This window comes from Pieris brassicae, chromosome 2 (genome assembly GCF_905147105.1).
Source record: "Pieris brassicae chromosome 2, ilPieBrab1.1, whole genome shotgun sequence".
NCBI classification, from domain to species: Eukaryota; Metazoa; Arthropoda; class Insecta; order Lepidoptera; family Pieridae; genus Pieris; species Pieris brassicae.
Genome location: NC_059666.1, coordinates 12,379,530 through 12,394,366, shown reverse-complemented (window position 1 = coordinate 12,394,366; position 14,837 = coordinate 12,379,530). Strand labels below are relative to the sequence as shown.

Sequence of the window (14,837 nt, the reverse complement as noted above, 5' to 3'; positions counted from 1 at the left end):
ACATACAGTAATCGTTACTTAAAATTTTTAGTCTTATTTATCTTTTGGAAGACAATTCTAAATATTAGATCTGCATTAAAAAAAAATATATATATATATATATATATATATCCATAAACAAGACCTTTTTAAATTAAACAAAACTTTACATTCTCATCATTTATTCTTCTTCTCGTTACTTAACCTAACTTAAAAATATTAGGCACTTAACTATTGGTCATAAATTGAAACTTGTTAATATTTCCCAATCAACCATTACGGTCGCCTGTCTTAAAATTTCAATAATGTATTTATTTTGTTTTCGGCGGTGGTCTAAATATTCCAGTGACGACTGCGTGGTCTCTTTCGTATGGTTCTAGCGTAAGTTGTTCTTGAGGTTTTAACTTTTCAGCTGTGAGTCGTTTGACTTCCGCCGCGAATACTGCTTCCGGTTGCGCCGTTGAATCTATACAGGAAGCCTGAAAATACAATTATTATGATTAAACCGTGATAAGACCTTTTATTCAAGAATTTAACTAGCCTTAGACTAATAATTTTAAACAACTAAAACCTAAAGTGAAATCTGAAACTGAACTTTAGTTATTGCAATACATATTAAATTAAGTCTTCTAAAAATACTTTAGTTTACACTTTTTGTAATCAAATTTGAAACTTAAGAGATAAGATTAAGTAACGACCTTAAGTATAGTAAAAAGGTTACTAACAAGTCATATCAGACTACACTTTCAAAACTTACCTTAATAGAAATTACAAAATGTCCACCATTTTTCAAAAAATGTTGAGCATTGAGACTAACAATTCTGGCCTGGTCAGGTTGTGCCACATCAGCAAATATGACATCGACCATGCCAACTAGCATTCTGAAAAAGATTTGCTGTTGTAGTTACAATTTAATGCAATTTATTAAAACTTGAGGAAAAATTGCTTCAGAGAGAGAGTTCAAAATTTATCTCAACATAACAAGTTTAGATCATTGTGTTTCATCATAAAATATTCATAAAACATTTTATTTTTTTGTGAAAGCATAGAAATCATACCTATATTTGAGTGGATGTCTGGCATCTTCTATTATTGGAATAATATTTGTCCTCTTTTTGGCTACATTGATTAGATCTCTTCCCGATCTGTGTGAGAACTCTACTGCATATACTAAGCCTTCCTATAACAAAAATGTAATTTTATTTTTAACAGATCTGTTATTTTTAATTTCCTATTCTCTATCTAGATGATTTTGTTCATGAATTTAAAAGCGTAACGGTTTATAAGGTAAAACTAAGTGTGACTAAATAAATTTAAGTTAAATACTGATTATTAGTTAAGTTATTTGGCGTGAAATATTAGTAGTTAAGTTCAGTTTGAAATTGCAGAATAGCAATCTTACCGGCCCAACAATATCAGACACATGACTAACTGTAGTACCACTTGCTGCTCCCAAATATAACACGCGTTTCCCAGGCATTATGTGTATTCCATCTACTCCACCCATTATAGCAGCAGCCAACTTTGATCTGAAGGGATTCCATACTCTGTATTCAATTTTTTCACCATTTTCCTAAAATTTTAAATTGATGAGATTAACTATCTTGTTAAGGATAAATTGGGTTATATTGGAGTATTATGTCAATCAGAAGTGGGTATGTGGATATAGTCTTCACGAATAGGTCAAGATTAGAGGGACCACGATCATCATTTTGTATAAAATATATTCCTAATTTGTTTTCGTCACCGGCAAGATGAAACATGCTTTTTTAAATAATTAATAACAGCCATTGTTACTTGCTTCACATACAAATTCCTAGAATTGTAAAATAAACTAACTGAAATGGTGACAAACCTCCACTGATATTCTTTTTTCTCCATATACTTCTGATCCAGGTACTAAATTCTTTGTAACAAGTGCATCTTCTTTGCCTCTGGCTACAAACACTCCATTGTGTCTAAAATAGGTATAAATTTTTATTGATTTTGAACACAGTTAAAGTTTCATATATCTATAAATTTTTCTGTCAGTAAAGTAGGTTGGCTTCAAGCATTTGCTTTCAGAAGAACGAAAGTTATATTGAGTAGCATCATATAATTGTTTTTCAATTTAATTTTGAGGGTTTTATAAAACAGCCTTGATTCAAAATGATAAGATTTATTGTTTGATTATGAATTGAAATACAAACCTGTGAGGTTCAACAAAAACTTGTTTGCCTCCTTGGAAGCCTCCACGTCTAGCAGGACCACCTCGTCCACCCCGGCCTAATAAAAAATATAATGTTAACATTTTGTCTGCTATTATTTTATACATGTATTATAAAGATGAACAATCAGAAGTGGGTATGTGGTATCATAGTCTTCATGAATAGGTCAAGATTAGAGGGACCAGACTATCATCATTTAATATCTAACATAATATTACTTTTACTGCCTTCATAAATCTTATATTAACATGTAATCTTAAGTCAAATGAGAGGTCCTGTTTTCTAATAGAAAATTAATTTTCTAGAAGTCAGTCAAACCTATATTTTCTTGTCATTCACCAGAAATTTATTGAATTTATTTGCAGAACAATGTGGGTTAACTATTCATTACAGGGTACATATTAGATTACATCAGATTTATAAGCCTGTCTTCATGAGAACAGTTATGGGAAATATAACTTCAGTATATTTTAGACTTAATATAACATGGTTACATGGCAGTTTTTCCATAGCTGTAGTAATTCTATGATATTGAACATCTAATAACTTACCTCCTCCACCTCCTCTGCCTCCAAATCCCCTGCCCCCTCCACCTCCTCTCTTTTCAAACTTGCCCCCGCCGCCTCCTCCGAAGCCTCCTCTTCCACCTCCTCCGCCGCCGCGGCCCCCACCTCTGCCTCCAAAGCCTCCACGACCCCCTCCACCCCCTCGGCCTCTAAAACCACCGCCACCACCGCCGCCGCCTCGGGAGTTGTTGAACTCTAAAAACATAAACAGATTGTATATGGCTGTTTGGGATCATAATTTTTTAGAATGACAGTATGGCTGCAATGTGATCAAGTACAAATTAAAGGAAGATTCACACAATAGATATAACTGAAGAACTGTTGTCAGTAGTTAAAGACTCGTATATGGTCTGCATGTTCCTTAATAAGCCTTAACAAATCAGAAACTAAATTAACAACTAAATCGGTTCTATATAGAGCCGGTAACTTGGCCGGCGAGTGGCCAGTAAGTCATAAGTTAATTATGCATACTAATGTATATCTATAAATTACTAGACAGCCAGTAGAACTTGGATTTATGTTCATAGTTTTCAGTCCAGCGTGGAGGGCACATGGCTATAATAATTATTGTAAAAATTTATATTTGACTTTAAAAACCAAGTAACTGCGATGCTGCTAATATGATTAAAATAAATATTTATTAACAAACGATAAGTTTTGAATTGATTATTTGAGGTTATATTTTGATGACACACGTGGTAGATTACTTTATTCTAAAATATTAATATCAATGTTATATAAAATTCGAAATAAAAATTAAACCTGCAAGTCTAGTCGTATAGTACAAATAAAACCAAAACCTCCTGATGTAAGGTTAGACATATTAAAATAACCTCTTGGTATACAATAAAATAAAAAATGAAAATAACTCGGTGGAAATAAGAAAATCTTTGGGATAATTTGAATTCGATGTGTAAGCTGTCGAAGAAAAGAATACGTATGACGATAATTTAGATAATAAAACGTCTCGATGTAGCGGCGATTGAAAATAGACCACGCGGTTAAACACGCGTCTTCACAAAATAAGTAGTAAAAAAGGTTTAACTTACCAGGTTTCCCCATTTAGGAACGATGATATTTTAACACAGAAGATTTTATGATATTCTTCTATTTATCTATTAAAATCAAATAAAAACTGAGTTTTGTAAATTAATGGGGCAGCAAGCGCTCTGCGCCCTGTTGCCGTTGCCGGAAATGAAACCATTTTGGAGAAGACCAATGTTGTCACCTCAAAAATTAACTTTCCCCCAAAGGGTAAATCTCCCTAGTTGCAAGCTATACTTTATTTATTACCACTATAATAAATTAAGTTTTAACCAAACGTAATTTAAATCATCAGTAAGATTTAAATAGAAAAATAAAAATTTAAACTTAAATCGACATTAGTCCTTAGACTCCGTTAGACTCACGGATACAGAACACTTTTATATATATATCTGTATCTTTAATAAACACCTACAGTGCCTCGGATAAAACTTTAATAATAGAACATTAAAAGTCCTTCAATATTCTTACTGTTAATAAATAAAACGCCGTAATAAGTTTTATTTTCAACTCATAATAATTAAGAAAATTAAATACATTAATGTATTATCTGTCAAATCGATATATCTTTAAGTAGGCGCTGGAGATGTTACCGAACATAACAGTAGAAGTAGTAGATTTATACAATAATTTAAGTAAAATAATGAAGTAGCTATAATTTTTATTAACAATTACTATGTAAAATATCTGTCATTGGTGTAGTTAAAACAATATCGCTGAATTTCACATTTAAACCCATTCTTTGCGGTGTACAACACATTAAACCTACAAAATAGGTGTCATTTACGGGAAATGGGCATAATCTAAGAAGTAACCACGATTTTTTATTAGTTGAGTATTTAATACACACTGTATCCTGAATTTTACTGAGACGAATCCAAAATTTTTTCGGATCTCCGGTAAAAGCACCTGCAAAAAAAAATATATATGGTAAACGTGTACGTGTTTTTTTTCCTTTTTAATCTGGACATTATTATGGTCATTACAATCCACCGCGTTAAATTAGGAAAAAAATGTTTTTCTAAAATATATTAAACATTCATGTAAATGCCTAAAAATCCTTACCAGTCGCCCAATCAGATACTTCATTTGTTAACACACTGCCAATCATTGGCTGGCCATCATTATATTCCATTCCAGTTTTAAGCCAATGTTTTTCATCCAGATATATCATAAGACCGGCTTGGTCATATAATTGTGAAAAATCTGCTTCTATGCAGGCCTGTAATTAATATACATTCTTTACTACGGTAGGGATTAAAATAAATTTCATGCGTTTAAATAAAATTATATAAATGTATTATTGCTCTATACCACAGACTACAAGTGAGTTTATTATACTACAGGCCCTTTTTCATTGTTACGGCTGCATGACCATTACTCCGATTTAATTTTTATTACATTATCTTTAAATAAATTCGTGTACGTGCTTATATGCGTCTTCGGTTGTTTTAAGTTCGTTAAACTTTGAAACGGATGTAGGGAAGTAACCATTTTCAAACATCGTTTTGTATAGACTATACTCAATAAGACATTATTTTTCATTCTATCAAACAGCCTTTTGTGATTGTCGATGTTTATAAGATTGACAGTGTCAAAGCAATAGTGACTTATGTCATGTGTGAAAAATAAGCACTAAGCGAAGCTCTTTTGAAAAATAATTTCCGCGCACGCCTCATGCTTAATTGATAATTCTTATAATTCATTTCCCACATTCTCAGTTGTTTGTGGAACTTTGTTGAAACTTTCCAAAATTTTGTAATGGTTTCAATTGCAATAACAGTATCTATTAAAATAATAAGAACTAGAAATGGTGCAAATTTAGATAACCTTTAAGATGATTTACTTATGACGTATATACTATATACCGTATGATTATTAAAATTTATTCGAACGGTGGACCAGAATCCATTAAATACATTATTGGGATTTGGCGGAATATTCATAAAAATATACTATATGCGTCCACCGTGTTTGGCTGTGCGGATTAAATTATTAAAACAATTGTTATTTGCTTCAAAAACTCATGAAATGATTTGTAAAGTAAAATTATAATGGTATATATAAAAATATAATTCTTTATTTAATAAAATTATCTGATTTTTACTTTAAATAAAACTAAGGCGTCTAAACTAGGATAAACATTCGTTTACATTGTATATTATCAAAAACACACCGGCCAAGAGATAAATAGTAGGAACGCAACAGAACCGTTTTCGATCGTTAACACTACGTAACAAATCCTAGCACTCACCTGAAATGTAAAATCATCTTTAATATCAATACCATACAAATGTCCGGTATTAAAATGAAATTTATACCAAGTTTCTTGCCAGAAATCTGTTTTGTTGTCTGTCGATACTTTAAGCACATTGTCACATAAATTCCAGTTACTTGGTTCATTTAACCATTGAAAATCATTTAAAGTAAGTATATTAAATTGCTCCGACTGCATTTTTATCGAGTCTTGAACTCGAAACGATTTTATCACCAACTATATTATCACACTGAAATCTGATTCTTACTGAAGAGTACTTTTATGTCATAGAAAATTCTGACATCTGACAGATCTTAGAAATCTATCAGAACCGTAGATCAAAATGCGACTGCTCAAATTATTAATAAAAAGTGATGAAAGAACAATTATTTAATTCTTGACTTGGGAATGTTGTCTAAAATATCTTTTTATTTACATACAAGTACAAATGCAAAATAAAAGAAAGTAATAAATAATAACATTTATTTCTAATCTTCTGATTGATCACTAGTTTCGTCATCGTCATCATCATCATCATCGTCATCGCCTTCATCAACCTCATCCTCCCACTGTTCATCGGCACTGGAGTCTGCTTTTTCAATTTCCATCTCTTCATCTGATGATGTATCTGAACATAATGTTGAATTATAGTCTACTTATGATTTACCGAATTATAGCTATATTTAACCAATTTTATACTAAAATTTACTATCAAAGGTTTAAATATATGTATGTAAGGGCATAAAATCTTACTGTGTATTTTTAATAAAATATATTGCGTCAATAATAAGTTATTTACTTAAAGTTTGTTCAAATGTAATTATTATAATGATGGATTAATATAGTAATTGATTTAAAAGCTTTACCTTGATAATCCAAGATGGGAGCTTGATTTGAGACATCCTTAGTTTTATTACGCTGCACTACTGTAAGGTCTATTCTTCCTTTTAAATTTAATAACTGGCATAAATGTGACCTCCTATAAAAAAATATATTTTCAAATACAGATAAAGAAGTGGCTTATTGCCCAGTGGTTATGGGTTTGACCATACAGTCAAACAATTTATATAGGACAATAGTTTCCTATGACTTATTTTAAAATATATCATATTTTAAAAACATATCAATTAACAAAAGAAAAATCTACCTGTGTGTAAATATAGCTAATAGCTGTGTGATCTGGTTGGCTGTCCTCGCATTGATTGATGCTAGGAGTAATGCCGAATGGGATTTTATTAACGCATTCAACCAAGTACATGCAGCCGCACATCTGTAAATAATATTATTGTATAAAATATGTACTTTAACAGAGCAGACTAGTTGTAATATTTTTTTGTTGTATAGAGCTCCAAGTGCTGATTCGAACTAAACAGAGACAGAAATATCATTTCTGTAGTAGGAATATATATCCCTATAAGATATAGTATAGAGAAGCGAAAGATAATTTTTGAACAATGTTAATGTTTTGCTATTATATACTGTTAGAAAACCTAATAATGAGGTTATCACTAATGAAATAGTGTATATTATACACGGTTCAGATTAAATAGGGTAAATACTAACTGGCTTGTCTTTCTAGTGGCCATCTCCAGTATGCTGTCTAACAACATAGGTACATACTCAGCTGGCAGTGATGCAATTGTGTTGAGGGCCACTGCTGGGTCATCTTTTTGTAACACTGTTAATATTAACCTACAAGAAAACTATATTTAACAAACACAGTACAATAAATTACATAATGTTAAAAGTGAAGGTTTCATGTTGAAGCCTACACAGCATTAACTTGTATTACCATAATAAAATAATTAGTTATCCCAGAATGCCACAGGTTTTCAGAAAAACCATTTCACAAACATAGCACTAGCAGAGATCCACCACATGTAATGTAACCAAGGTACATTCCATTTTGAACTGAATTTCAATTGTGTAGTTTTGATACTTAAACATATTTGAATTTGGTATAATGTTTCACCAGATTTTGTTCCTTTCAATATTTATTCAGACAGCGATAAATATTAAATTTGTGTGTATTTACCCTTTATCATCAGAATGCAGTCCCTGCATTAGTAACTTAGTCAGGTTCTGATTAACTGGTGCTTTGCTTCTGCTGTTTAAATCTAACGCTAGGTTCTGTAATCTTGCTTCCATTGTTACCTCAGTCTAGAATAAAAGAATAAAAAAATACATAAATAAAAAAGTAGAAATATCTCCATATTATGGAAAAATCTAATGTATATTTGCTTTGCATGTATTTTCAAATGTGATGGATTTATATATTTATAACTGTAAAAGTTGAATTACAGTTATTTGATATGATACTAGAAATATAAAAAAAAACTGCTTTATGGCGTTGGAAAAAAAATATCGTCACATTTTCCCGTTACGCCCCATATTTTTTTGTCCCTACAACGGTTGATTCGAAGAGACTCGAAGCCATTAATAACACAAATTTATAATAACAATAACAATGCTAGTATTCTCATATAATTAATGAAATTCTGTTATAATTTTAGTTGTAATAAGGTAAAATGAAATATTTGTATTCATGTCTATGATAACTAAAGCCTTTTGTTAAACTTTATTTAACCAATTTCTGTAAAGTTGCATATCGTGTAGATCATTTTTCGAAATATAAGGTCATAAAGAAGTTTCACTTCTTACGTGTGTCCACTAGTACACGCACACATTTTAAAAGTGTATTTATTATATTTATGAGTGAGACTGTTACTTACAGTGCTGCCAGCTGTCGGCCTTTTTCTGCTAACTCCACCCATTGGCTCCACATATGTAATATCATTATTTGTACTCGATATATCTTTTGTTGTCTCATTTGATTTTTGAACCTTTTTCTCATTGTCACCACGTATAAGGATTTGTGTCTTTGTACTTAAATCTGGTGTCTGAAAATAATTTTAAATATAAAATACAGAAGACAATTCAATAAATAATATAGACAATATACAGTGTAATGTAACTCTATAGCACTCAAGGGACTGTGCACATTTTGATGTTACAAAGATGTGTTGTTAACTGGATAGAAAAATCTTTATTAGATAAAGGAAATGTTTTGATCAGACTTGTGTCTTAAAAAACATTTCTTATTTGAATGCTATTGCATATAAGTTGTTATTTTTTTATCTGACGTCTTTTGCTTCATCTGAAAGTTTGCGAGCAACTAAGAATATGATGATGTATAGATATTCATCACTCTTACTAACAAGTCTGGCTACATGTGCAAGCAATCCTAGTGTGGAAACAAAAGAACAGATGTGATACTTTTTGACATTCAACACTTTTTGCCTTCAGTCACCGTGACTACGCACGCTGTAAAGCACGCGAAACGTCGGAAATTTTTTAAATTTATAATAATACATAGGTTAAAAAAGTGTTTTCTTAAAAAGAACTGATTTCATAGAAAGTTTGAATGAATGATGCCGACAATTGAGTTTAATACGGGCCGGGACAATAGAGCAACATAAGAACATACACAGCTCTGCAGTTTTCACTAATTTCGACAACTAAAAAGCACTTTTATTAATAAATTGTTGTTATTGAGGATGAGCGTAATGCTATGTAGAGTGTACCATTGTAGGGAAGACAAGCTCAAGTGATTTTGACGATTTAGAGGGTTTGTCATTAAATCGAGGGAAGCTACATGGAGTTTACACTGTATATATATAAAATGTAGACATACCACTTTTTCAAAAAAAAGCACAGGACCATTTTTATAACCCAATAATAAATCTCCATTATTGGGTAGCTGACAGCATGTTAAAGGAAGCGGACTTGCATCTGGAGTACTAACTTGAATAGTCACTGATGGCTTAATAGGCTTTGTTGTTGAGCTAAAATATAGTGAAAATGATTAGACAACATCTTTTAACAATACTCAGGAGGTTGAAACAAATAACTTTGTTTACTAACATCACATAACAAAATGTGAGCTAATTAATTTCATAATTTAACAATGTTTTCATTGTGTTAAGTGAAAACAATGCTATTTGAACTTTTTTATGATCATGTGCAAAATCTGTCTAGGAAATCATTTAATAATGCCAACTCTTTATTAATATAAAACATATTTTTCATATTATATTAAAAATACACACCCATTTAGCATATGTCCATAATAATGAACAACGCCACTTCTGGTTGCAGCAACAAGTGATAATTTTGTCCCTTCACCTTCAGACTTGATATTAACATCTACAAACTTAGGAGCATCTTCTAGAACAAAATTATATGTAGGAGTTGGAGTAACGAGGATTTCTTTTTTCCGTTTTTTGTTTGAGGGTGTTGAATCACCATTTTGTAGTGGTTCCTCTTTAATTGTTACATCCCAGAAGGATAGTAGTCTCTCTTCTCTATAAAACAAAAAATAATAATAATAAAGCTCTTGAATCTTGGTCTTAAGGAAGGAAGGTCTATCTATATAGAAATGTATCTCTTAAAAATAACATTTGCATTTATTTCAGTAAAAGATTTAAATACTTACTGAGACCCTTCTATTAGCCAGCAAGAATTTCTCAGTGTAGTAACAGTCAATATAGCTTTATCTGACACAGTGTGGCTTAGTGATTGAACAATAGTAGCATTTGAATTTTCTAATCTCCATATGTTTGTCTTAACTGAGGCTACAATAATATATTTAATTGATGAATCCTGTAAGATAAAGTAGGTGAATTTATTTATAATGATCTATCCAATCTTAATTAGTGATTGAGTGTGTTTAGTTTAGTTTTGGCTGTAAGACTAATGACAATTATTAATGTACTTTTTATGTTTATGCTATTGAAATTAAAAAAATTAAACACAAAAGATAGAATAGAGAGAGTGAGATGTGTTAGACGACAGATAAATTAAAATAACCACTTTCAAGATCCTCACCTGGTTGTGTGGCACAATCTTAATACCTGAAGCTTTATTGACTTGTTTTAACTTAGTCCTCATAGATACATTGTAAGTGTGCTTCACTGAAGACATTCCAAGGTCCCACTCAATAACATGACTATCAACAGAGCAACTGAAAAGACCATATTTTCTATGCCAATCCAAGGATTGTATTTTTTTTGTTTGTTTCTCATTTTCTAATACAGTTTCGACTTTCGCTTGGCTCACGGAATATAAAAGTATCTTTCCGTAAATTGTACCCAATGCTACGCATTGTGAAGTTTGTCCTGAGATAGATTTTCTGCCTTTTTTTGGACTCTGCAAAGGTTATGTTGTTATTGTTTACATCATAAATAAATACAATTTTGAAAAATAAATTACTACAACAAAATATAACTGAGTAGTAAACAGTCATTTTAAAAAACCGAATAACTTAAACTCAATTTCGACATAAAAACCACGTGTTGTTGACTTACCAAACTGTAATTAACTTCTACCCACTGTAAACAAGTCGGTGAAGCTTTTAAATGGAAATCTGGAGTATATTCCTGTTTTAGAACATTTGTTTCTGTATCCCATATTCTTAATCTACCATCATTGGTAATTAATGAAAAATATTTTCCATCTTCAGAAAACGCGGCTTCTGCCATCTTTAATTCTACAATTTAAATTTTGACTTTGATTAAAGATACACAAATTTGGTATATTTTACTATGGACTAGCTGTCAAAAGATTTGACAAATGCGACGTTTCATTTAACGCCGTTTTTTTAATAAGTTAATACTTGGATGTCATTTGTTGCAGTTTTTGCATTTCACGTTACAATTAAAAACCTAAAGGTCGTAAACTTACACAACTGAAAATTGATAGTAAATCTGGTGAATATATGAATAAATCATTAATATTGCTTTAATTTATTATTTTTATTACTGGTAATTAAATCTTTGCTTCCACAGACACTAAAAAAAAGTATTAACCAATCAAATTACGAATTCGATTAATACGTTGGATATACAGTATTTTCATTGGTGCATATTGTTACAGTGATGCCATGCAAATATTGTAATAAAGGCGATCAAAATAAAATTAAGAAGAAAACATTCCTTTTTGGTTTCGTATTGTGTGTTGTCGCCTGCGGTTCCGTCATCCGTATCTATTCGCGATCAAGGCGATTCGCGTACGACTTACGAATGTAGATTTTAGATTTATTTATTTTAATATCACGCTCTCGTTCCACTTTTCGTTATTTTTTAGTTTTATCGTTCTATAATGAGCTGTGTTATTTGGAATTTATTTATGTGAAACAAAGGCTGTGAGTGTCGAAACGAAAGCAAATGATTATTATGATGTCACTGCTATTAGATCCTTGAATAATGAGTGTTAATGTTAAAGACGTTTCAAGTCCTGTTTCTGAAGGGCAGAGTAGTGTTCTGGAAGTGGGTGAAAAAGAAAGTGAGGTGACTTCAAAGGAAAATGTTGAGGAAGGTCAGTGTTCAGAGCCATCAACACCTAAACCTCATCCAATGGCTTTCACAGTTGATTTTGGTGAGGCGAAACGGTATGATAATCGTAGACTCGAAGAGTTAGCGAAAAAATCTCAAGCTCGGCATCAGAGGGTCCAATCTATGTCTGCTAGTGCACCTAAGCCAAGTCCCATATCACAACGTATGTCCATGAGCGCTAAACTACCCCGTAAGGCACAAGGTTACAATTCTGAAGGGTATTTTTCGTCAGATCAAGAAGATGGTTTGTCTTCTTCTCTTAAGTTCCGAAGCAGTCCATTAGCTCAAACTGACAATTCTATTCAAAGACAAGTTAAATCACCTGTTGAGTTCCAGCCAAAACGTACGTCCAAAAGTCCAATAGTTGATAGTATCATGTCTAGAAGTGAAAACTTTAGTACTCGGCCCACACTTAACTTACCACTCAAAATCAGTTCCTATGGAGACGTCCAGAAAAGTCCCAGCTACTCTAATTTGAATTTTTTTAGGCATCCTATGACTGATATATTAGATCAGAGTCCGGATGGAGTAATGCTTGTTGATATTTCAAGTCCTGAATTAGATATCTTAACTCCAGATAATGGTTTATCAACACCAGAACTCTCAAGAAGTCCAGTGTCTCATAAATTTAGAGCGTCTTCTGAAACCCCTGATCTGTTTAAAAAATGTCCTCCTAAACCACAGGTATTGTTCATTGATGATGAGGATGACAGGCAGTCTAATAATTCATCTACTGGTACATACACAATAGAAGGTGATAATTATACAGAGGAGCAAAAAGCAAGAATGAGTATAGATAGAACTTTTGGAACAGACCTCTTCAAACATACCATAGATGAAACTTTAAAACGAAAAAACTTAGAAAATGATCCAGAACTTATATTTGATTTTTCCAAACCCATCATAACTGCGGAACCAAGACATGATTTATGTCTTCATAATGCACTTCCTATAACTAAGAAGGAACCACATAGCATGGTATCAAAAGACAAAAATGTCTTGGAGATATCTTGTTGCTATGAATCTCCATCTGAAAGTGTTTTAGCTGCTCAAACATCGAAACAAATTAAGTCAACACGTAGTTATTTAGAGAAAATTAAAAACAGAGTAAGAACAATAACAGAAAAGACATTTTCAAAGTCTCCACCAAGATATGGAGATGGTGATTTTGGTATGTTTACTTCTGTTACAACATCTGGTGTCTTAAGTTCAAAATATCCTGTAAATGTAGAAATTCCTGTGAGAAGGCGTTGTAGTCTAACAAAATCAGAAATTGATAAAACAGACTACATTCATAGGCTATCAAGAGAATCATCTGTGCCTGTATCCTTACCAAGCACAAAAAATGTTCTAGAAGATGCCAAATTCGAAAGTACAGCATTAAGAAATGCTCAAAAAGCCATGAGAGAAGAGAATCCAGACCTTACACCAGAAGAAATTGTTAATAGATTATCATATTTAAGTCTAAATAGGTGTAAAGGTGATAAAACATGGATTCAGCATTGGGCGGACAGTGTTCAAAACTACAATACAAATACATTAGGGAAGGAGGCTGGGGATTTGAACAGTACCTTTATGTTAGAAGACCGGCCTCCAATCAGTCCAAGACTGCATCCTACTAAATGTAAGTTAATGTTAGATTCATTGTAGTGTCATAGTTCCTAGCGTCAGAAGTAATTATAGTTAGCTAAAATTATTCTTAGTTTGTTATATATAATATACTGTATGTTCATGGAAAAATATTTAGTTTGTTTTTATCTGTTCTCGCTAATTGCTCAGGGTTACCATTAGGTCACTTGTGACCTGATTTTGAAAGGATAATTGTGTATTTCACAGGAATATAGCTACACATAATAAATACTATATAAAGACTATAAAGTATTACAGTTTAGAAATATTATTTTTGTATATGGTATAAGTTTAGAAGAACCTTTTTGTTTTACCTAGATAGATTTTTTTTTAAATAAAAGTGACTTTGAAAGTCAAAGATAAATGACATAAAAACTAAGAAACCTTTTGAGTAGGTAGACCGCGCGTAATTTGAACAATATTCGATATTTTTATCTAACTTTAATATTCTGTTCTTTGTGTAGATACTGTTATATGGAAGGTGAAATTTGTTTCAATAATTAATTAGACTAATTTTCAGCCCGCAGCCCGCATGGCGGCACTCCCACAAAGATACCAAGCCCTGTCGGGACCCTACTACACCGCAGGACACCGGTAAGCAAACTCTATTTTCATTATATATTTTTTTTAATTCCTTCTAATTAAGGATGTACTTGAATTTATTTGAGTGTATACTGGAGATATATTAACAAATAAATAACATGTTATAATCAGTCAGTAATATAAATTATTTGTAAATGATGTCAGCATCTTACGGATTTTA

The 14,837-nt window shown here is 31.7% G+C and overlaps 4 protein-coding genes across 6 annotated transcripts in view; 1 reads left to right on the top strand and 3 right to left on the bottom strand.

Moving 5' to 3' along the window:
- Nucleotides 1–144: 144 nt before the first annotated feature.
- On the bottom strand, nt 145–3,963 carry LOC123720415 (rRNA 2'-O-methyltransferase fibrillarin). Its single transcript, XM_045677007.1, has 8 exons — nt 3,802–3,963; nt 2,738–2,947; nt 2,169–2,244; nt 1,835–1,937; nt 1,382–1,552; nt 1,038–1,159; nt 737–860; nt 145–458 (listed from the first exon to the last, which is right to left on the bottom strand). The coding sequence occupies exons 1-8, from the start codon at nt 3,812–3,814 to the stop codon at nt 291–293; spliced, it is 987 nt and encodes a 328-aa protein (XP_045532963.1). The 5' UTR covers nt 3,815–3,963; the 3' UTR covers nt 145–290.
- A 327-nt stretch (nt 3,964–4,290) lies between these two features.
- On the bottom strand, nt 4,291–6,329 carry LOC123720417 (regulation of enolase protein 1-like). The gene is made up of 3 exons (XM_045677008.1): nt 6,051–6,329; nt 4,862–5,018; nt 4,291–4,705 (listed from the first exon to the last, which is right to left on the bottom strand). The coding sequence occupies exons 1-3, from the start codon at nt 6,249–6,251 to the stop codon at nt 4,461–4,463; spliced, it is 603 nt and encodes a 200-aa protein (XP_045532964.1). The 5' UTR covers nt 6,252–6,329; the 3' UTR covers nt 4,291–4,460.
- Nucleotides 6,330–6,522: 193 nt separating this feature from the next.
- Nucleotides 6,523–11,594, bottom strand: LOC123720641 (WD repeat-containing protein 43). The gene is made up of 11 exons (XM_045677341.1): nt 11,420–11,594; nt 10,941–11,261; nt 10,549–10,715; nt 10,163–10,417; nt 9,748–9,898; nt 8,786–8,953; nt 8,089–8,213; nt 7,617–7,745; nt 7,201–7,323; nt 6,920–7,032; nt 6,523–6,681 (listed from the first exon to the last, which is right to left on the bottom strand). The coding sequence occupies exons 1-11, from the start codon at nt 11,591–11,593 to the stop codon at nt 6,542–6,544; spliced, it is 1,866 nt and encodes a 621-aa protein (XP_045533297.1). The 5' UTR covers nt 11,594; the 3' UTR covers nt 6,523–6,541.
- Nucleotides 11,595–12,041: 447 nt separating this feature from the next.
- LOC123717527 overlaps nt 12,042–14,837 on the top strand; it is a 40,328-nt gene continuing 37,532 nt past the window's right edge. For 2 of the 3 annotated variants that reach the window (XR_006754833.1, XM_045673575.1), the window contains exons 1-2: nt 12,042–14,069; nt 14,595–14,668. Coding sequence is in view for 2 of the 3 variants with exons in the window: in XM_045673575.1 (XP_045529531.1) it covers nt 12,317–14,069; nt 14,595–14,668 (1,827 nt within the window). In the remaining variant the exon portion in view is untranslated. The remainder of the gene's footprint in view (nt 14,070–14,594; nt 14,669–14,837) is intronic. The other variant, XM_045673582.1, reaches the window with a different exon arrangement.